Source organism: Penicillium daleae, assembly GCF_028827525.1.
Source record: "Penicillium daleae strain IBT 16125 chromosome Unknown utg000008l_segment0_segment0, whole genome shotgun sequence".
NCBI lineage: Eukaryota > Fungi > Ascomycota > Eurotiomycetes > Eurotiales > Aspergillaceae > Penicillium > Penicillium daleae.
The window spans coordinates 4,589,136-4,610,520 of record NW_026623156.1 but is presented as its reverse complement, the minus strand read 5'-3'; the positions used below and the strand labels follow the sequence as shown (position 1 = coordinate 4,610,520).

General features: G+C 50.4%; 6 protein-coding genes across 6 annotated transcripts; 2 read left to right on the top strand and 4 right to left on the bottom strand.

Moving 5' to 3' along the window:
* Positions 1–996: 996 nt before the first annotated feature.
* On the top strand, positions 997–2,073 carry N7458_010185 (SUR7/PalI family protein; the record flags this gene model as incomplete). The annotated part of the gene is made up of 2 exons (XM_056913567.1): positions 997–1,134; positions 1,201–2,073. The coding sequence occupies 2 exons, from the start codon at positions 997–999 to the stop codon at positions 2,071–2,073; spliced, it is 1,011 nt and encodes a 336-aa protein (XP_056762416.1).
* A 755-nt stretch (positions 2,074–2,828) lies between these two features.
* N7458_010184 (uncharacterized protein) lies at positions 2,829–6,952 on the bottom strand (the record flags this gene model as incomplete). Its single annotated transcript, XM_056913566.1, has 2 exons — positions 2,829–6,749; positions 6,797–6,952. The coding sequence occupies 2 exons, from the start codon at positions 6,950–6,952 to the stop codon at positions 2,829–2,831; spliced, it is 4,077 nt and encodes a 1,358-aa protein (XP_056762415.1).
* A 435-nt stretch (positions 6,953–7,387) lies between these two features.
* Positions 7,388–14,985, top strand: N7458_010183 (1-phosphatidylinositol-3-phosphate 5-kinase FAB1; the record flags this gene model as incomplete). The annotated part of the gene is made up of 2 exons (XM_056913565.1): positions 7,388–14,814; positions 14,868–14,985. 2 exons carry the CDS (start codon positions 7,388–7,390, stop codon positions 14,983–14,985), a joined length of 7,545 nt encoding a protein of 2,514 aa, XP_056762414.1.
* Positions 14,986–15,572: 587 nt separating this feature from the next.
* On the bottom strand, positions 15,573–16,154 carry N7458_010182 (uncharacterized protein; the record flags this gene model as incomplete). Its single annotated transcript, XM_056913564.1, has 3 exons — positions 15,573–15,671; positions 15,739–15,894; positions 15,987–16,154. Coding segments are annotated over 3 exons (423 nt in total), but the record flags the coding sequence as incomplete, so codon positions are not given.
* A 1,555-nt stretch (positions 16,155–17,709) lies between these two features.
* On the bottom strand, positions 17,710–17,919 carry N7458_010181 (uncharacterized protein; the record flags this gene model as incomplete). Its single annotated transcript, XM_056913563.1, has 1 exon — positions 17,710–17,919. One exon carries the CDS (start codon positions 17,917–17,919, stop codon positions 17,710–17,712), a length of 210 nt encoding a protein of 69 aa, XP_056762412.1.
* Positions 17,920–19,250: 1,331 nt separating this feature from the next.
* On the bottom strand, positions 19,251–21,235 carry N7458_010180 (pyruvate kinase CDC19; the record flags this gene model as incomplete). The annotated part of the gene is made up of 6 exons (XM_056913562.1): positions 19,251–19,499; positions 19,561–20,476; positions 20,573–20,775; positions 20,839–20,885; positions 20,944–20,988; positions 21,112–21,235. 6 exons carry the CDS (start codon positions 21,233–21,235, stop codon positions 19,251–19,253), a joined length of 1,584 nt encoding a protein of 527 aa, XP_056762411.1.
* Between the last annotated feature and the right edge of the window lie 150 nt (positions 21,236–21,385).

The following is a 21,385-nucleotide window of genomic DNA, read 5'->3' as shown; positions in this document are numbered from 1 at the left end:
GTGGGTAATTCTCGGATCACGTCCATGAAGACGGAGACCGCCTACCGCAGTGTGATAAATCCTCATAGGGTGAGGTATCGTGTGGAGACTACGGCCGTTGTGCGCGGAAATTGGCGTCTGCGCCCGCTGCCAAGCGCAAAATGCGGAAGCCTAGGCTCGATTATCTGGCCTAGATACGAGATTACGCAGGGCTGAGGGATTGCTATACAGGGTTATTGAGGTCGCCAGCCAGTGAAAGGAAAAAAAGATTGATAGAGGATATTGAAAATTTCGGACGGTCCACAGGGCTGGATGATGACGAGGCTTGTACAAGGTGGGTTGCTTAATTAGGACGGGTGGTATGGCGATCCTGCGCTCGACCGTGGAAAATGAACTTTCGGGTAAAGATTGTGAGAGTTTGGTCGGCCAGGGGGATGGATTATTCCCAGGGGATGGACTTGGATGAAGTTTGATCGGTTGCTGTTGCGGGGGTTTCTGACACCTTGTAAGATTATATCGGGATCCCTGGTAGAATGTGCTTCGTCCGTGACAGCCATCTTCATTGTCAATTTGGAAGAATAATAATTGATGAACCAAGTCCACGCTTTGCCTGCCTGAATGACGATGAAATGTCCCTGTAATGCCTATTTGGGTTTAGCTCGGACACGAATAGAAACCAACGTGGCGTGGCCCAAAGTGGGTCCGGTTATGTTTATTTCTGATTGGCTCAACCCAGCCCCGAGGGGGTCGTGTTCCTGCCCTGCGCCTCTTACCAAACGCAGGGAGGCTGGAGACTGGAGACTGGAGTCGTCGTTGCCAGTGGGACGAGGCTGTACACTCCAAGTCCTCCGCTAATCACCGTCTGAAGGGCCGATCATGCAAAGGATAAAATCCACAGACCTCCCCCGATTCCAGCCTCTCTCCTTTTCATCCGATCTTCCTTCTGTCATCCTTCCCCCCCCCTTCTCCCCACCCCCCGTCTCCCTCTAATTGACACCCACACAAATTCAAGCCACCATGGGAAAAGCCGGCCGTGTCGCGTGTATCTTCACGCCCTATGTGCTTACGATCGCCTCGCTGATCTGTATTATCATGGTCGGCCTGGGCTGTACCAAGTCCAGCTCTGACACCTTGAACAATCTTTACTTCATGCGAGTAAGTTTCTCAATTATCTCTCACCAGTGCCTCGCGGGCATGCCACTAACAAAATGACTTGTATAGATCAACGTCCAAAATATCAGCAGCGAAGGATCTCACACAGTAACCGAAGTTGAAAACATTCTTGAACAATACGGAATCACGAGCGTTACCGCTCAGGACGTCTCCGATGTCCTCGGCAAACTCCAGGATGATAGCACCCTAGCGGACTTCTACCAGATCGGCCTCTGGGGCTACTGCGATGGTGACATCAACAACAACAAGACAAACGTGACGGAGTGCTCAAAGCCCAAGAGCGAGTTCTACTTCAACCCCTTCGCGGTCTGGGGCCTGGACTCCTCTGATATTGAGGGCGAGTTGCCCAGCGACTACAAAAAGGTCATGAACATCTACAAGACAGTCTCCAAGTGGATGTTCATCGCCTACATAATCGCCTTCAGCGTCACCGTCGCCGAGATTGTGGTTGGGTTCTTCGCTATCTGCAGCCGCTGGGGCAGCTGTGTCACCACTCTCTTTGCGCTCCTTGCCTTCCTCTTCACCACCGCTGCCTCGATTACCTCGACCGTCCTCTTCTCCATCTTCAAGTCTTCCCTGGGCACAACTCTCAAGGCCTACGGAATTAGCCTGTCGTTGGGCAAGAATATGTTCGCTGCTACCTGGTTGGCCGTCGCTTTCTCCCTCGCCGCTTTGATTTTCTGGACCTTCAGCGTTTGCTGCTGCTCCGGTCGCTCGCCGTACGGCCACCGCAACAATGGTCCTCGCGGCATCACTGCCGAAAAGGCCCCCTACACTTACGAGCCTCTTGGAGCTGGCCAAGTCCCCTACGGCCAACAGCAACACACCTCGTACCCACCTCCCGCTGCTCACGGCGGCGATTACCCCATGACCAACACCAACCAGCGATCGAACGCGTACGAGCCCTTCCGCCACTCCTAAGCTAAGCGTGACGCGACTGGCTTCAAATCCTCGATCATGTCTTTGTATACAACCCTCGTGAAGCGTTCTTAGAGACTGGGATACCGCGGCGTTTGGGGCTCGGGACTTTCTCTGGTTATATGGGCTTGGTCTTTTGCATGATTTTTAACGACCACTTTCCTTTTTCTGTGATGACTTGAATGCTTACCAGCGATATTGCTGATGGACCTGCATATGTTGTAAATCGCACCTGATGAAAATTGTATTTCAAAATAAATGATCCATTCAGATTTCAAGATTTCCCAACATAAACACCCCAAATAGCCTACATCACTGATACCTTTCCTATATTTCGAGTTGCGGATTTTTCTTCTGCCACTCCATCGTGGAACAACAGTAGGCTCTTTCTTATCAAGTTCAATAGCAAGGTATCGAATTCAATAATTTGCCTAGGGCATCCGTTAGACCTTCCAGCTCCACAGTGGATCTTAGCCACGACTATTGCTTAAATTGGGTTGTGGCGCAGCCTTGTACAATAGCAATACTACTAACTCGCTGCTCCATGAGTTGCTGGGCGAATGAAAAGGCATGGTTCTCTTGATATTGGATATAACATGGTAAGAATACATGAATAATCAATGGAATGAACGGACCAAAGATGCCTGGGCACAGCCCTTCATCGGTTTGTCAATCAGAACATATCTGTCCTCGACCCTGATAGTGCGCCCTTCTCGAGGAACAATTTCAAGCGAGCGTCGATGGCCCAGGGGGGCGAATTAACGATGAGTTGGCCGGCGGATGACACCATTTTCGTCGAGGAGAATCTTAGCTCCCCCGCGACGACGTCGCTCGCTTAGCACATTCTGGTCGGCCTCCGCCCAGGTCTTGAATGGAGTTGTGGGGTGGTCAGACCATACGGGCTTATCTCTGGACCAGATGTGCCGCAGCGAGGCGAACCAGTTCTCATCTTCAGGCTCGTCTTCACGCTCGGGCTGTGTTTCAGGAACTTCAACTGTATTTGACTGAGAGACAGCTGAGATGAATGTGTCGTCACCGAGCTCAACGCTGGCGGTCTCGTGGCGGGTGTCATCGGCGTCGAGCTCTTCAGCATCCAGATCTTCAGGGCTGATATCCTCATTGTCCAACTCGTCGTGCTCCGACTCCTCAACTCCGGCCATACTTACATCATCCTGCTCATCTTGGGTGTTGATGATCTGGCTGACTGCGGGTTGACACTCGCCGGCACATGGCTGGGAATCAGCGAGACCGGGTATTTCGATGAGCGAGCTCATGGGAGCTATCTGGGTACACAGTACTTCATCTTGATCCATTTCAGAACCTTCGAGCTTTACAAGTACTGATGACGAGCCAGTTTCCATCGAAGATGTGATATGACTGTCCAACGCTGGGAGACCGGATTGGAAGACAGGAAGACCGTTTTTGACGGGCTCTTCAAAGGAGTGGGCTTGAAAAGTTGAAAACCTATCCACAAAGCTTGATGCGAGTGAGGTGTTTATGGCTTCTCTCCTAGTAGTCTGAGAAGGAGGATCCACCTGGCTGCTAGACTGTGTATGTGTAACAACAGGCACGGCGAACTGTGATGCAACGACTTCAATGGCGTAACCGGAAAGACTGCGTTTCCGATTCGCAGATTTGGAGAAGTTGGAGGTGAAGTAAGTCTCATAACTCCGTGGTTCGGCATACGACTGGGAGGTGCCGATGTCTAGATAGGAAGGGAATCGTTCAAGGTGCATGATAATAAAATCATCCCACAGGTTGGACCGGCGTAGCAAGCCTTGGGCTCGAACATCCTTTAGTCTTGAGCAAAGCTCAGTGAAATGGTTATAATCACCCGTATAGCCAGGGTAGTCGTTGCAGAATTTCCTGTATATTTCCTGCGCCTCAACTGACTTTTCAGGATCGCCAATAAAGCCCGAACGCCGAGCAACTAGTTCAGCGCTTTGTGTTGCTGGTGTGGTTGGAGGCATCTGTTGTATCTCCTCTGTCGTGTCTTGTGGGCTTTTAGACGGAGATTGATATGGGCTGGAGACCGAAGAGTTGAGCTGCCTCATTGGTGACGGGTGTGGTGAACTTGTTTGCTCGTTGATAGATAACTGCGTAATGGGCTCTTGAGTTGGATCATGAAGCTGTGAGAAGGCTATGTCTGCAGAGGTCCCGAACGGAAGATTTGAGGTTTCGGCAGGAGGATTTGAACCCAAGCAAGGAACGTCGTGATAGCGTTGGTTTGGGCCCGAAGACTCGAGCACGACTTCGTGTGTTGAGGGGTCATATGTGCCTTGCGACTGTGAGTTCGTGCTGCTGGACTGAGTTTGAGGCACCGCAATTTCAGCTCGAGACGCATTAACTTCCGAACGAAGCGAGGATGAAGTTGTTGGGTCATCAGATGCCTGGCTCTTCTCATGACTTCCCGGATAAGGGTAGGTGTTCGGAACTAGGGATTGCGAGAAATGTTTGTTGCTCTGAGAGGAGAAATGCGGGTGTGAAGAGTCAGCCCTGCCCCTGCTCTGATTACTATCCCGATTCTCCAGTGGTCGATTGTTCACTACCAGAGGAGTCACGGCGACCTGAACATGATCTTCGGTGAGCTGAGAGAGAGGCTGAGCAGAGCCTATATGTCCTTGCTTGACCTGACTGGACTGTGTAGGCGGCAAGCTTTCACCGAGTGCAAGAGGTACCGAATTTTCCATCACTGACTCTTCATCACTTGCATCATTGGACGGATCCTCATTCTCGGGTTGTTCGACTGCAGAGCCTGGGGTATCTGAGTCTGTTGATCCTTCTCCTTCAGAGATCAACTGGCCCAATGGACCTACATGGCCCAGGTGATAGTTTTGACTCGTAGAACGAGCAGGAGAGCCTTGCACTTCCCGATCAGCTGAAGGTTCTTGGACTTCCGTGGTGTCTTGAGTTAAGGCCATCGGACTACCTGCTTTCAATTTCTCAGGCTCGTTTGACAGAGGAGGTTTAGACGCTGAGGTCCGAGGCGTGCTCTGAGGATGCCCGGCAAATTTTGTTGGAGACTTTGAGTTCACCCTAGATTGTGTCTTTCGAGGAGAATCACCAAGTCTTTCTTTCTGACTGCTGGCTTTCGGAGTTGCATTTCTCCGTGTTGACACCGGTTGCCTCACGGGGCTGCTTTCCGGTGGCAGATTTTGGGGACCTCTGACCGGGGAGCTGCCCTCCCATGGGTAAAGCTCTTCGTCCTCTGATGATTCACGTTCAGAAGATTGTGTACTTCCCTGGCTCGATGCTGGACTTGCAGGCTCGTTCTCAGCAGCTTTGTTACTTACGTCTTTATGGTTTAGCTCATGCCTCAGCCGAGCAATGGAGTTCCATTGCTTCAGAAGCCAAGCCGGCACATGTCCATGAGGTTCGGGATTGCCTGTAGCCGGCGGGATCCAGCAAAGCTTTCTATCCAAAAGTTCGAGCTGGTCCTTGGGGATATTGACATCACTCGCACGAATTTCGGATAACCCTTGCCATGGGTTTTTCATAACTGGCAGAGAATCGATTACAGGTTTAACATTTGGCTCAGTCCCTTGCTTCAAATTCAAGTGAGATATTTTAGTTGCCGGTCGTTCAGGTGTAACCGCTTGTCCTGACTTCACCTGGATGGTATCGTTGATGCGCTGCCTTTTCCTAGATGGGGAGCCAGGGTTGACCCTTTGAGGGGGTGGAAGTGAGAGGCTTTCACCACGGGTGAGTTCTGAGTCAAGTTCCGCACTCTCACGGTGTCGTTTTCGCGAAGGCGAGCGACTGGCGGTATTGGAAGAGAGCTGGGCATCAGCACGCTCGTCCGGATCCGACAATGGAGATGCTGTTTCTTGTCGGGTTCTTCGCGGAGAGGAAAGCATCGCTGATTGAGGGCCATTCATATCAGAGTTATCGCGGTGGTTCATATTGTCGGTTTGGGGCTGGGATGAGATGGAGTCTTCTCGACCAGAGTGCTCCTCCAATGGAGACCCCGATCGCCGGACGACGTTCGCAGCGGGTTCTCCATCAGGGAGGACCTGAAGCGGGCCTCTTGTTGTAGTAGGATTTATCGTCTGCTCTTGTCGCTGTATGGATGCTCCTATAGAGTTTCTTGAGTTTGGCCGAGAAGACGGATCAAGATGTTGAAGAAGTTCATTGGCCCCATGTAGTAAACGACGGTCCGCACTGGAAGTGTGATCCCGAGCATCATGGGCATGAGACGAGATTTGAGAAAAAATCCGCTGTGATTGCGTGTCATGATGAGCGCGACTTTGTGACTGGGGGGGATGCTGATTGAGAGGCCTTGCGGGTACGGTGCTTGCCCCATTTGGCATGGAAACGAGTCTCTTGTTCTTCGCTTTCTGGAGGGTTTTGTCTAGCAGCACCTTGACAGTCTGGTTCTTTCTCAGCTTCTTTGAAGGCTTCAATCCTTTGATTGGCCCTTCCTCCCAGTTGATGCGAAAGCTGTTGACGTTCAGGTGCACGTCGGGAGTGGATGTCGAGTATGGGAAGACCAAGGCGAAGTCCAGCAGTTGTATCGAATGCTTTCTAGGGCTCATTTCTTTCGAGTGTGAGTTCGGTGTGAAAATTTTTGAATCTGACAGACCGCGGGGAAACATCGCGAGTATCTGGTTATCGGCATCGATCAACTGTGCGCTGTCATGGGAGGGACCTAGACCCCACTGGTAGAAAAAGCCAACCAACTTGTTAGCATTCATATACATGGTAATTCCAACAAGAGAGAAAATACCTCTGAAACAGCAGCCATATACGTGAGGTCGGGCTTCCTGAAGCGCAATGTCGCTCCATCGTCCTCCACTTCGATGCCATCTTGCGGGGTCTGGCCTAGGTAGGAGCCTAGGCATTGCTCCACAAGCGGGGCAAGCCATGGGGTGGGAACGCTCATTGTAGCCAGATTCAGTGTATGACAAGAAGAAATGCCACCAAAGTCATGTCTGACAGAGAGACCCTGTCCAGGGCGCTGTTGTCGCGAATTTTCGCATGTTCAAACGGTCAGGAGCGAACGGCCTCCGATAACCGATAAGACGCGCCAGGTGGACGCGATCGGATGACTCAGCGACCCACCACGTCATAAGGTTGGGCGTCCATGCTCTCTCTGGATGAGCTGTGGAGAGTCTAGGCTCCTGCTCTCTCCCTCCCTCCCTCTCTCTCTCTTGACAATATTTCCTCGACATCCAACTGGGCTGCGTGTCTTGCTCCCAGGCCGTGGTCCTTCCATGTTCTAGCCCTGCATGTCCCGCGACCAGCAGGATCCCGATTCGCGTTCGGGCATTATTCATGAGCTTTCGGCCTGACCGCATCAACTCCGGCATCCTCACCGATGGAGCCAAAGTCGCATGAGACCCCAAGCCCCTCCGCATCGTCCGGGTTCCCTCCACTTGGACGGCGCGGATCGAGGGGCTCCCTAGCTACGTCGCAAACAGATCGAGAAAATATGAACACGGCTCTCGACCAAATCCATAATGCGGCTTACCAGTCCGACTCGTTGACGCTTTTCAACGAGTTTACCAGCCCGCCTGCACCGGCATCCGCGTCGGACGATAAAGGTCTATCAGAGGAGCTGCAGGGGGGTCTCAGTGGGCTGTACAGTCGCTTCAGAACATCGGTTGGGGGAATGAGGGACATCGTCAGTGGTGGATCCAAAGTCACAGACAAGAGTACTGTGGATAGCTCTGCGGTCAAAAGCCCGACTTCCGAGCGATCCATGACCAAGTCTATCTCAGACCTCACTATCAGCTCGGCAGACCATACACCCTCGCACCCAAACTCCTCACAAGGCTCAAGACTGCATTCTCCAGTCGTACCAAATTTCCATCCCAGTCAGGATCCTTCACAACCTTCAACCGCTGGCAAGAGCCTCAAAATCTCTTCAAAAAACGCTGGCGTCACCTCCAAAGTTCCTCCTGCTCCGGCTGGGAAAGCAAATCTCGTCCCACTGACAAAGTCTTCTGGCAACTCGGTTACAGCAGACCCCGCAATCACGCAACTGAATGTGAGCGCCGTTGGTCAACCCCACCATTCGCGAAGCAGTTCAGTCAACGCGCCTTCTCAGGCATTTCAAAATTCCGAGCCTTCTAGTGTTGGAAGTAAGGATGCCCCAACAGATATGAATGCTAGCCAAACTTCTTCTGCGATGAACTCGGGCTTCACAAATTCACCAGTTCTGTCCACAAAAACACACGGAAGTCTACAAGAGGAGTCTGGCTCACTGGAGGCTAGTGGATCTATCATATCAACGAGCCACACATTGGATAGCCAGTCGCGAAAGTCGTCAAATGCAGATCAATCAAGGGCTCTAGAGGACATGTCCCAGTCCACCGCAACACGAACTTCGAAACATTCCGAGCTTAGCCAGGACACAAATATCCAGTCTCAAGAAAGTGGATCAAACTCGAGGCTATCTGTTAGTGGACGTGATGAGTCTACGACACCGACTTCATTTTCAAGCAACCTTTCAAAGATGACATCTCAAGCTGGACGCTCCTATACTGTTGACTCGGCGTCTGATAACACAGCTTCAGCTCCTCAAGATGAAGGTAACCTCGGCGGATCGGCAAAGTCTTCTTTCCCGACATCTCCAACAGCTCTCCCTGGGAAATCACATACACCCGCCGCCAAGAACCGATTACCAGGCTACGTAATGTCGCGAGCCTCTACAGCCGAAACCACCACCACTGTGTCTTCTTTACCGCCATTGAACACAGCAGTTCCACGAGTCACAGTCCAAGACCCCAGTAACAACCGCCTTCCGCCTGCAGGCGATGGAGTTCTATCTCAACTCAGAAGTAGATTGCTGAGTCGAGACTTTTGGATGCGCGACGAAAATGCGAAAGACTGCTTCCACTGTGGAGAGACGTTCACTACATTTCGCAGAAAACATCACTGTCGCACTTGCGGGCAAATATTTGATTCCAAATGCACCTTGCTGGTTCCTGGCACCAGGTTTGGGCAACCTGGAACAATCCGTGTTTGCAAGCCCTGTGAAGCAATGATCAATGCACACGATGACGATTCGTCCGAGTATTCAGATAGTGAACAGAGCCCCGTCATCGTGAATCCACGAGCCTCCGACCTTGGCTGGGGCGGCAGCAGTTCTCGGCCTGCCGGCGAGGACGACGATGCGTCTTCCATAGTGTCCCAGTCTATCGACCACGTCCTTATGACCCCAACAATGGCTATCCCAGCCACACGACGCGCGGGCGAAGGTCACAATAGCCGGTCGGCAGTTCTTGAAATTAACTCCGACCGTCCACTGACGAGACCTACCTCGTCGCGGTCATTACGCTCCTCATTGGGAGTTCGAGCTCATTCAATCAGTCACAAGCGCCATCATTCTCGTCAACAGTACATCCGAAGCTTTAAGCCCTCTCATGATGATCGTGCCCCCTTTCAGCGTCGTCATCCTGAGGATTCGACCGCCGAGTCCCGACTACCAGCCTTTCATAAAGACAATATCATTGACCCTGATTTGGCCCAGTATCTGTCTGACGACGCTTCCACCGGCGATGAGCAACCTAGCCTACTCTCTGCGGTATCCGAAGGCAACCTCTCTAAAAGCGGCGGCGATACCGAGAGAGCAGCGGGGCTTGGTGGATTCCTTGCCGCCATGAAGAAGGGCCGATCTGCATTTGGTGATCGGAGCGCCCCCAGCATCAACCAATTAGGTCGAGATGCGGATGAGGCCAGCATCGCCAGCTCAAGAGCAGTCAACTTGCCGCGGCCTTCGCGTCGTCGGAATCTCAGTGTGGCCAGCAGCATCCACGCACGCCATTCGCCACGGACGTCAAAAGAAAGCATGTTCCCTCATGATCCAACGTTCGCAGGGGTGCCTTTTATTGCTGGCATCAAACAATCTGGCTTCAAGATGACAAGAAGTTCGTCGATGAGAGGGATTGGGGCACCGCCGATTGAGCTCAACAAGGCCAGCCGGGAGCATGTGCAAAAACTTTTGCGTCAGCTACTGGTAGAAGCCTCCGTGCCGAGCAGTGAGAACTGGGAAAAAGCCCTCATGCCCATCCTCTTGAAAGCAGCCGACGAAGTGGACCCAGATGTCCAGCGCGGGGATGACATGGATATCCGGCATTATATCAAATTGAAGAAGATCCCCGGCGGCAGGCCTGGTGATACCTCTTACGTCTCTGGCCTTGTCTTCACCAAAAACTTAGCTCTCAAGAGCATGCAAAGAAGTATTCCACGTCCCAACATCTTGATCATTACATTCCCTCTTGAGTATGCCCGTCAGCAGCAACAATTTATGAGTCTTGAACCTGTCATCCGACAAGAGCGTGAATTCCTCGAGAACCTTGTCAGCCGAATCGCGGCTTTGCATCCGAATTTGCTGTTTGTCGAAACGAATGTATCTGGTCTAGCACTTGCTCTCCTCGAGCAAGCGGGGATTGCCACTGCATACAATGTGAAGCCGTCTGTTCTTGAAGCCGTTTCAAGGTGCACTCAAACCAGAATTGTGACTTCGATGGACAAACTCTTGACAACAACCCTCCACAGTGACTGCAGCAGCTTCGATGTCAAAACTTACGTGCATGGTGGTCGGAAGAAGACTTACATGTATATCTCCGGCTGCCCGAAGGAGCTTGGGTGTACCATCGTCCTACGAGGTGGCGACGAAGAAATTCTCGGTAAAGTGAAACAGATCACCGAATTCATGGTCTACGTTGTGTACAACCTCCGACTTGAAACTTATCTCATGCGAGATGAGTTTGCCAAATTGCCAACAACATCGGAAAATGACACAAATGATCTCGTTCATGTCGATGTTAAGAAAGGCAATTCCCAACTGGTTGTGCATCAGAGCAAAACCGGTGCCACAGAGCCTGAGGTTGTCAGCGAGAAACCGGCCGAGGATCCAGAACATGCCGTGCCTATATCTACCGGAATTATCGAAGTACCTGATGATGTTCCGATGCCAACGTATCACGATGACATGGTGCATGATCATCAGACAAAGATCTTATCCGCCTCACCTTTTGTCAAATTCGAACCTCCTTACCTACTAATGCGAACCCGAGAGATGGAACGTCGATTAGCATATCTCAAACGCCTTCGTGATCAAGTCGAGTATTCTGAGGAGACCTCGGAAGAAAAGACGAAGCCTCAAAAATTCATTCTCATCACCCCTGAGATGGTCCATGCATCTCCACACGATGCCCCTCCAAAGGTCAAAGAGGTCCTTCGTGCAGCACACGACGCAGAATATGATCGTGCCCTTTACCACTATCAAACTCAGAAACGACAGTGGGAGGCCTATGTGTCAGGCAACTCTAACATGTTCGATCCGTATGCCCACCAGAACATTGTTGTTCTTTACAGCTTGGTATGCACCGCAACCTCAGTGCCTTGCTCTGGTCCTGATATCTTCGCTCTGGAGTTCTACAATGAACATGGCGACGACACAATATTCGAGCCTGACTGCACAATTGGACAGTATGTTGAAGACCTCTGCCATACAGCGAACACTGTCTGCAATGTAAACGGTTGTGAAAAGCGCATGTCTGAGCATCATCGACAATACGTCCACGGCGATGCTCAAATCAGTGTGCTGGTCCAGCCGTATCCTTCAAAGCTTCGAGGGATGCAAGATACGGTGTTGATGTGGAGCACTTGCAAAATCTGCGGAAACGAAACTCAGGTCACCCTGATGTCCGAAAACACATGGAAGTACTCTTTTGGCAAATACTTGGAGGTTTCATTCTGGGGCCGGAATATGCATGCCCGTGCCGGGGTATGCCCGCATGACCTCCAGAGAGATCATCTCCGCTACTTTGGTTTCAAAGATGTTGCCATCCGCATTCAATATGACGCAATCCATCTTCTTGAGATTGTTGTTCCACGCCCGCGAGTCACCTGGAAAGTGGACAACGACTTGAAATTGAGAAACCAAATCTACTCTGACACTGGAGATCGGCTCAACAAATTCATGAGATCGGTTCATGTGCGGTTGAAGGGCATCAATGTGGAAAGCGTTCTACCAGAACTCCTGGACGAATGTATGAAGGAAATTGAATCCTTGATCAAGAAAGCTCAAGAAGACCATGCGGCTTTAAACAAGCGTTTACAGGACAGATATACGAGCTCGCGTTACTGGGAGGTCATTCCTTTAAACGAAGTCCTTCGCGCAGTCCAGGAGAAAGTTGTGGAATGGGATACTATCTTTGCGGACTTCGAGAAGAATTTCTTCCCGTCGGAGAAGGATATCAAAAGACTGGCAACGTTGCAACTCAAAAAGATCTTCTTGGACAAAGATGCAACATCGATGACTACTGAGGATGGGCTTCATACCCCGACCAGCATGGAGGACGAGACCACTCCCGCCAATCAGACCCCAAGGTTGACGCGACGGATGACTCTTTCTCCCGAAAAGGCCCAGAACGTTCTGGTCTCGGTTGTTGAGGAGCACACTGGAAAGAAGCAGCGAGATGCACCGCCCGAGACTACTGAGCTGACTCCGTCACCTACCCCAACTGATGAATCGATGCTCTCAGCTGAGGCTGTCGATGGCAAAATGTCCTCTCCACAAAACGAAGCCGTTTTGCAAGAAGAGGTCCGACATCTTGATTTGGCTGTTCCCTCAAGTCAGTCTGAACGATCGCCACCCGACTCAAGCACTCCACTCGATCGGCCCCTCTCTAGATTGGATGATCCAGCGGCTCTTGCAGGACGCGACACTCCTCACAGTATCAGGGATGTCTTAACTCCATCACCTCCTGACGCCTACGAATCTTCCCCCGAAAGAAAGCGTAAATCAAACGAAGAGACTCCCGCTCCCGATATTTCAATTACGCCTCCAAATCGACCATCGGCAATTCCAAGGCTTGCTGAGGGGCCTTTCTTTAGGCGTTCTGGCAAGACTCGTTCTCCTCCGTTAATTCGTGCTCAGTCCCAACCTGCCCATCTTGTTAGGGAGAAATCTTTTGGACTGAAGCTGAGTCACGTAAATTCAAATGATTCCGGAACTTCACGAGGGGATTCGACCAAAACATCGGAAAAGAAGTTGACTGAACGTCTTGGACTGACAACCCTAAAGAATGGGCGTTTCGCACCTGGGCATTCTCTGATACCTCGTTCAACTCCGAAACGAGGCAGCTCTCGTGTGTCAAACCTTGCCAGGCACTTTGAACAATTGAGTCGCGAGTTCGAAAAGGAACGACAACGCGAAAGACGACAGCGAGCCGCACGGGGCGGTTATTCACGCGCGTTCCCTCTCGCGTCCTCAAAGCCGATCGTTGAGGTTTATCGCAATGTGAAAGAGGCTGTTGAAGAACGGGAACCACATGTAGATGGAGATTATTCAATACCCACTACTCTACCGCGTACTTCAGAGGAAGTGGGACGAAAAAGTGACGACTCCATGAATCAGAGGAGGCCTGAGGAACTTCCTGTAAAGTCTCCGACGGATGTGAATCACTCGGGGTCATTCGAGCCTGATGGCATTGTCCGTTCTGATTCCCAGCTCATGTCTGAGGGCGAGACAGATGGACACAGTGATGAAGAACGCAATACTGCCGAGGACCTTCATCACGTGGACTCTCACGACGATGCTAAAACACTACCGGATGATGACTCCATCGATTTCAAGGATCTTCCAAAACATGAACGAACGACTCTACTGAAGATGCTGACCAACTTCTGGTCTGAACGGTCCGCCAGCGGATGGACTGCCCTTGATTATCCTCTTAGTGCAGGGGACCACGTTTTTTCCGACTGTGATATCATTGTGCGTGAAGATGAGCCAAGCTCTCTTATCGCATTTGCCCTAGACTCGTCTGACTACAAGGACAAGCTGGCAACCATTCAGGAACGATATGATGAGATGGAGGGCCAACCGCCAGAGTTTGAGCACGATACAGTAGCCGTAAATGAAGCTCGCCTGGAGCATGCTCTGTTGCGACAGACCGGAACCCATCTCAAATATCAGTTCCAAGAGGGCCAGGCAAAGATGCTTTGCAAAGTATTCTATGCCGAGCAATTCGAGGCGCTTCGCAAAAAGTGCGGTGTTGCTGATCGCATTGTGGAGTCACTGTCCCGCTGCTTAAAGTGGGACTCCAAAGGCGGCAAGACAAAGTCAATCTTCCTCAAGACTCTCGATGACCGGTTCGTTCTCAAGTCACTGGCACCCGTCGAGACCCAAGCCTTCCTAAAGTTCGCACCGGCGTACTTCCAAATAATGTCTGAAGCGTTGTTCCATGACTTGCCTTCTGCCATCGCCAAAATGTTTGGTTTCTACCAAATCATCATCAAGAACCCAGTTACTGGAATCGAGCAGAACTGGTTCCTGCTCTTGATGGAGAATTTGTTCTACGATCGTGCGCCTAATCGTCTCTTCGATCTGAAGGGATCAATGCGTAACCGCAAGGTAGAGAGCACCGGCGAGCAGGACGAAGTTCTGCTGGATGAGAACATGGTAGATTTTATCTACGAGACGCCATTGTTTGCGCGAGAACATTCAAAGAAGCTCCTCAGCCAAAGCGTGTGGAATGACACCCTCTTCCTCGGCCGCCAGAACGTCATGGACTACTCGTTGATGATAGCGATCGACGAAAAGCGCAGCGAGTTGGTGGTCGGAATCATTGATTGTATTCGCACGTACACTTGGGACAAGAAACTTGAGTCTTGGATCAAGGACCGAGGCTTTGCTGGTGGGGGTCGCAATCGTCCCACAGTGACGAGTCCGAGGGAGTACAAGAGTCGCTTCCGTGAGGCGATGGCAAGATATGTTCTGCAAGCCCCAAGGTATGTCTTACAGATTTCTTTCCGATTAACTGATATTCTCTGACAACATATAGTTGCTGGCACCAATTCCAACCAAGTGCCATGTACCGGTTTCCACACGGCGAACACCAAATTGCCAATGCAACGGATCTGGACGCCATCGATGGACCCGAAGCTAGTGCTTTCCAATGATGAACAGCCATTCGACCCTGACTCTACGATACATGAACGACTATATATCCATAATGATTGATGACTAGACGACAATACTTGATGCCCAAGAGCTATGTTTTCGAGATTTGCAGAGGCATTGCACATATGCAATGGGTTATTTCTTAGCGCGTGTGATTGCAGGCATGAGTGGGCGGAGTTTCAGAGATGTTTACAAGCGCATTTCTTAAATAGTGTTTCTTTTGTTGATTATACTACAGACGGCGAGAGTAACCGTGCTCTTCTGCCTTTGGTCACTGTTTTAGTGGGCATTAATCATACGTCGTAAATTAACATCCGAGTGAAGCATGAAATGCAACATCACTCTCATCTGAAATATGGAATATAATGCATTGAAAAATATCACTCTACTCGGTTGGACGAGTCAGGCAGCCAAGCCTAATGTACCTCTAGGCGAGCAGTAATCGAAGGAATTGACAGATCGTATGTTTGACGGTCTGCAAGTTGAGGAAATTGTTGAAGAGAGAGGAACCCTATCACGGGACGGGAACGAAGAGCCTTTTCACATAAATTGAAGCATGGCCGCTTATCAGGTAATTCCTAGGGACCTAAAGTGGATTCCCTTCCAAAGGGGGCGGACAAAAATCCTTCCCATCACGCTTAGTGACTTGTATCGCTTCTAAGTCAATTCCCTGCAGTAGGCGCATCTAAGAGTAATATATGTTAGCTTACGGATACCCTTTGGGATGGTGGTGCACAGTCGTATCCAGGTACACAGACGGGGGTGATGGTCATCCAGCACAAGGTTTGACTTACATTGATAGCACACTTGCCATAGATGAACTTGGGGTTCACTGATCTGTTGTACACATTGGCACCACAGGTTCCGCAAAAGAAGATTCTGATAGTATGCGAGCCAAACAGATATTCCTATTCGATGTTAATCCTTCCACAATATCTCGAGTTGATCAAAAATGATGGATCATGTTATCGAAAATGCAGTTAGTCTAGGTGGTTCGTACCTTGAGGGATTGTGCTCCTTGATGGATTTCTATGTCATCCGCAAAAGCATGCAGACCGCCTGAAGCGTGACAATAACTGCCTAATTGATATTTAGCCCGGCAATCTCCAATTGAATGACAGATTTGATACGCAAAACCGGGGTGTGGGAAATCTGGGGAGGTATGGTTCCTGTATATACTCACAATTACAAGAGACCGCTGCCAATTTTGTCGGCAGTATCGCAGAGAAAAGCACAGCTTTGCAATGGCAGTTTCCCTCGTAGACTTGTGTACTCTGATCGACAGACTTTTGCTCGGAATCATTGCCTGAAGACATTGTCGTGACCTCAAGTTCTGGGTCGCGGATCGCGATCTTCTTTCTCGTTCCAATTTTGCGTTGCTTTAGATTAAGATCAGCCTGAATCTTCCGAGCGAAGAGTGCCTGCAAGAATTTAAATAAATGTAGACTTCGACACTGTACGCGTTGGAACAAAGCTTTGAAGTATATTGAGTGATGGTTGAGGTCTCAATTACGGACTGTGGAGCCGATATCGTTGGGAGCGTTGTGTATCGTACGTTGGGGTTAAACCAAATTTGCCTACTAAAAGGAATTGATGATTCATCATCCCTGGTAGTTAACTCCTAACTAACTAACTAACTAGTTGAAGTTCATCTTCAAAATTATTGGAGAATAGTTGTATCACTTCTATCTTTTCTGCTTCCTGTTTGCGATGCGACAGAACGACTCTCAGTGAATTTCCACACTGACGCCCTGTTAGGCCCATCAAATTGGCGCTAGTGGCGATTTCAGTGATCTCTTTCCCATAAATTGACATTCTCTGTCATGTATAATACACTCCATATATAGGCCTTCGTCCATTTAGCTCCTTCCTACCTTGTGCTTGGAGGAGCGCAAAATAATCTGGCTATTTTCTGGGCAGTTTCGCCTACCGTTACCACACTCAGCCTCCAATGTACCTCCACCGCTGCCATACTCCTTCGATTTCCCGCCAGAAATTTAATTCCCTACAAGCAACCTGAATTGCATTTAACAGGGCGACTCAACAATCTTGATTGAGCATTTCTTGCGTCCCTGTCGGCGTGATGAATAATCTTCAGCAGCGGGCTGAACTTGTAGTGGGGAATGTTCACCAATCCAGCCCGACATGCCCAAGTTAGCCCTTGCGCCCGCCTAACAGCGCATGGTCTCTCTCCTTCTTGATAGTTATTCTGCAAACTGTCATTTTGGTGCGAATACGAACATATGATGCATCATTCAGGGTGTCAGTTCGATTCTCATGATAACCAATGAGGCACAGTCTAGCTCTATGAAGACTATTCACACTAGGACGTCTTTTCTCTCTCTCGAGTTCGAGACCTTCGATGATTGGCATAGTTCGCCCTTTCATCTCAAGCTTGTTTAGACTGCAATACATTGCGGGGGTGCTTATGCTAGGTTATTTGAAGTCTTCTCAGAGAATTCCCCAGGAGCGGAAAATATGTTTAAGAATCGGGCTGTTTGTCCCTCAAGCTGATGATTCTGCTTATTATTTCCTGGTCCGCTTCAAGTTTAACATATGTAGTTGATTGTAGGTACTATGTCTTAGACTGGATAGCCGGTTCTACTCCCAAGAACAGCGTCTTCTATCTCGGAAGGTTATATTAAAATGTTCCTCAAAGAAAATGTATAAATGCTGTTGATTCATGTCTGGTCATTCACAATGCCTCTTGTCCAACCACCTAATCAACCTCCAATAGCAGCAGATGTCCCAGCAACAGCACCAGCATTTGAATTTGCCATTCGACTGCGCCTGTTGTCTGTATTCATATATTGTTCGTATTTCTCTTCGTAGCGTGCATAATCCTGAAGATACTTTTCCTCGTTTCGCCCATATTTTCCTCTGCGGGGTGGTTTTGGTTTCACAGAGCTGAAACCGTCGAAGCCAAAGCACATCGTGGACGGAGGAGGTGAGATTGAGGGCTGTAGCGTCAAAGAAGAAGTTTTCGGAATATCGCGGTGAAAATAAACAAGAATTTGAATATGTTTTAAGAGACTTGATAATGGCTTGATGGACTGAGTTGACGGTCATAGTCTCTCTTTATAAGGCTCGGGCTATGTCTCGCCGGGCCCAACCCACCATACATAGCCACAGAAGTACAAGTCTTGACCTTCGTCATAGCTGGGGCCAGCAACTTGGCAGAGACTGAGAATTGGGATATTACATATCGGGGCGTTGAATGGATCAATTGGTTGCATTGGAGACAATTATTCCAAATGGAAATAACAACGAGTAATTATGCCAGGATGCAGAAGAGTGAAGCGTTCTACTTGTCTACACTCGATATCAGCCGCAATTCTACAATAAACATGCCTTAGAAACCAGGCCCCAATTCTATGCCGTGTATCCTTCGGCGAAAATCGGGAGCAAACGGGTCCGCACGCGGGAATTATCTTCTGCCACAGGACCAGAATGAACTTTTTGAATTCTTTTTTTATTTTCTTCTTTCTTCTTGACTGCTTCGTTCGATTGACAGGCTCTTGTCTTCCCTTGCTACATGGCTCTTTGATGAAGAGGGTCATTGTGACACTGGAGATAGTCCTCTGTATACTTGCTCGGGTGCCTGCAGGAAAACACATGCCTCGGCCTCGGAGTCGGGCAGCGCGTTTTCGTGCGCCCCCCGCATCAAGAGAAGGCGTTTCCGGTTGACCGTCGGCTCTTCCTTTTTTCTCTCTTTCTTTCTTCCTCTTCTCTTCGTTCTCGCAGTTGAGAAGTAGGGTCATTAGTCGCATGTTGCGCTTGACTCTCCCAGTGAGAGAAGACCTGCGCCAAAGACCTGCATGGATGCGCGCAGAACTTCCATTCGCCTTGAAAAGGACGAGCAAGCACGAGACAAAACTAACCGGCTCACTAACTAGGGATTTACCTGGACAGAAATACATGGTCGACTCATTCTTATCATTCGCCTCGCCTACAATGAATGACTTGAACTATAGACTCGGCCTAAAGGCATTCAATTCGTTCTCATGTACTCGTTCTCATGTACATCGGCAATGCAATTAATTTCTTCTCAAGAAACAGCCATGGTCCAGACCATGGTGCAGAAACGAGCCTAGGCTTGAAAAAAAAGATGGCAAGAAACATTTTTGCAGTTTGACAAAATAAAGGGAAAAAAGGTATGTATCCAACCCCTCGCACCAGCGATAACCAAGAAAAGAGAAAAAGACTAAAAAGGAAGATTGGAGCTATAGATTCGTGGCCTTCATCAAATGGCACCGTCGCAAATTTACTCCATGGCCAGACCGAGGTTCTCCTCGGCAGGGACCACACGAACGGTGTTGGTGTGGCCCATACCGCCACGCCATCCCTGAACGCAGACGATGGGGTCGCCCTTGTTGATGATGCCGAGCTTGAGACCGTGGTTGATACCCCACTTGAGGCGGCGGTCGACATCCTCCTGCCAGATCTTGACGTTGAAGTCGGGCTTGCTCTCGGGGAAGTAGAAAGGCCAGACACCGCGGTACAGGTGGGAGTACTGTGAAGGGCTTTCGTTAGCTTGGAAACAGGCTTGCGATACTGGAGTTACAAAAACTTACGCGGGAAGCGGTGGCGTTGCGAGTGACCATCAGGATGGGGCAGACAGGGCGGTACTTGGACAGAAGGCGAGCAGTCTTGCCGCTGGTGGTCAGAACGACAATGGCACCAGCGTTCAGCTCCAGACTAGCGCTGACGGCAGCCATGGCAATGGACTCGGAAGTCTCGGTCGGGCGAGGAGCCAGGTTACGCAGCTCATCGAAGATCTGGAAGTGGGGGATGGTGACCTCGGCCAACAGGCAGGTCTCGTGCATCATCTTGACGGCCTCACAAGGGTAGTTACCCTTGGCGGTCTCACCCGACAGCATGACACAGTCGGCACCGTCCAGGACGGCGTTGGCAACGTCGGAAACCTCAGCACGGGTCGGGCGAGGGTTGTACGTCATGGACTCGAGCATCTGAGTGGCACAGATGACGGGCTTGCCCTTGATGTTGCACTTGGCAATCATCATCTTCTGGGCGATGAACACCTTGGGGGCGGGGATCTCGATACCAAGGTCACCACGGGCAACCATGACACCGTCGGTGGCCTCCAGGATCTCGTCAAAGTTGTTGACACCCTGCTGGTTCTCAACCTTGGCAATGATCTGAATCTCCTTACCCTCCTCGCCGAGGATATCACGGATGCTCTGGATGTCGCTGCCACGGCGGATGAAGGAGGCGAAGATCATGTCAACATTGTTCTTGACACCGAACCTCAGGTCGCTGATATCCTTCTCGGACAGAGCGGGGAGGTCTACGTCGGTACCGGGCAGGTTGACACCCTTGCGGGAGGAGATGTTGCCGTTGTTCAAGCACTTGACACGCAGGGTCTTGTCATCCACCACCTCGAGGACCTCAAATGACAGAATACCATCATCGACATAGATGAGCTTGCCAGGGGAGATCACCTGGGTGATGTTCTTATAGTCGAGGTACCTACAATCCGGCACAGTCAGTCTCTGCGACCCAATCTCGTCCCACGGTCGGCCGACCACGATCAATTCTTGCCAGCGGAAAAATGGGAATTCTTACATGTTCTTGTCGTCACTGGCGGTGGCATAGGCCTCATCGGTGGTGATGTTAAGCTCAGTACCGGCAGCGATGGGGAAGTCCTTGTCATCGACGGTGTTACCGGTACGGATCTCGGGGCCCTTGGTGTCGAGGGCAATGGCCAAAGGACGGCCAGTCTGGACGCGAGCAGCCTCACGGGCGTTATCAATCACAGATTGGTGGTACTGTTTTGATGTTAGCATCAAACGGCACGTCTTGACTGCATATCGGGCCCATTGGGCTCTTACCTCATATGAACCGTGGGAGAAGTTCATGCGGACAACGTTGAGACCGACTACAAACAAATTAGTCTATCTTCTCCGAGGGTGGATCTATCAGATCGCTATCCGTACCAGTGCGGAGAGCGTTGATCTTCTCGACGGAGTTGGTCTTGGGACCTATAGAGCGATGGACCGTTAGCAAAATTTGGCCCCTCGACTATCAAAATTGACCATGCGCCAATTGACGGGGACCCGATCAAACGCCAAAAGAGGCATCTGGCGGTCGCGAGCATGACATACCAATGGTACCGATGATGGAGGTGCGGCGGAAGTTCTTCGCGGGCACCATCTCGGTGTTGAGCTTGGAGTGCCACTCCAGCTTCATCCGGTTGGACAGGTGGTCGAGGGAGCTGGTAGCCGCCATTGTGAATGTGCGTAGGCGAAACTAATGAAGGGAGTGATGAGGGGAGGGGAGAGATGGAGAATCAATTGAAGAGGATGAGATGGAGAAAAGCGAGGGGAGGGGGAAGAAAAGTAGAAGCAGAGGAATGGAGTGGAAGGTGAGGGGCGGGAG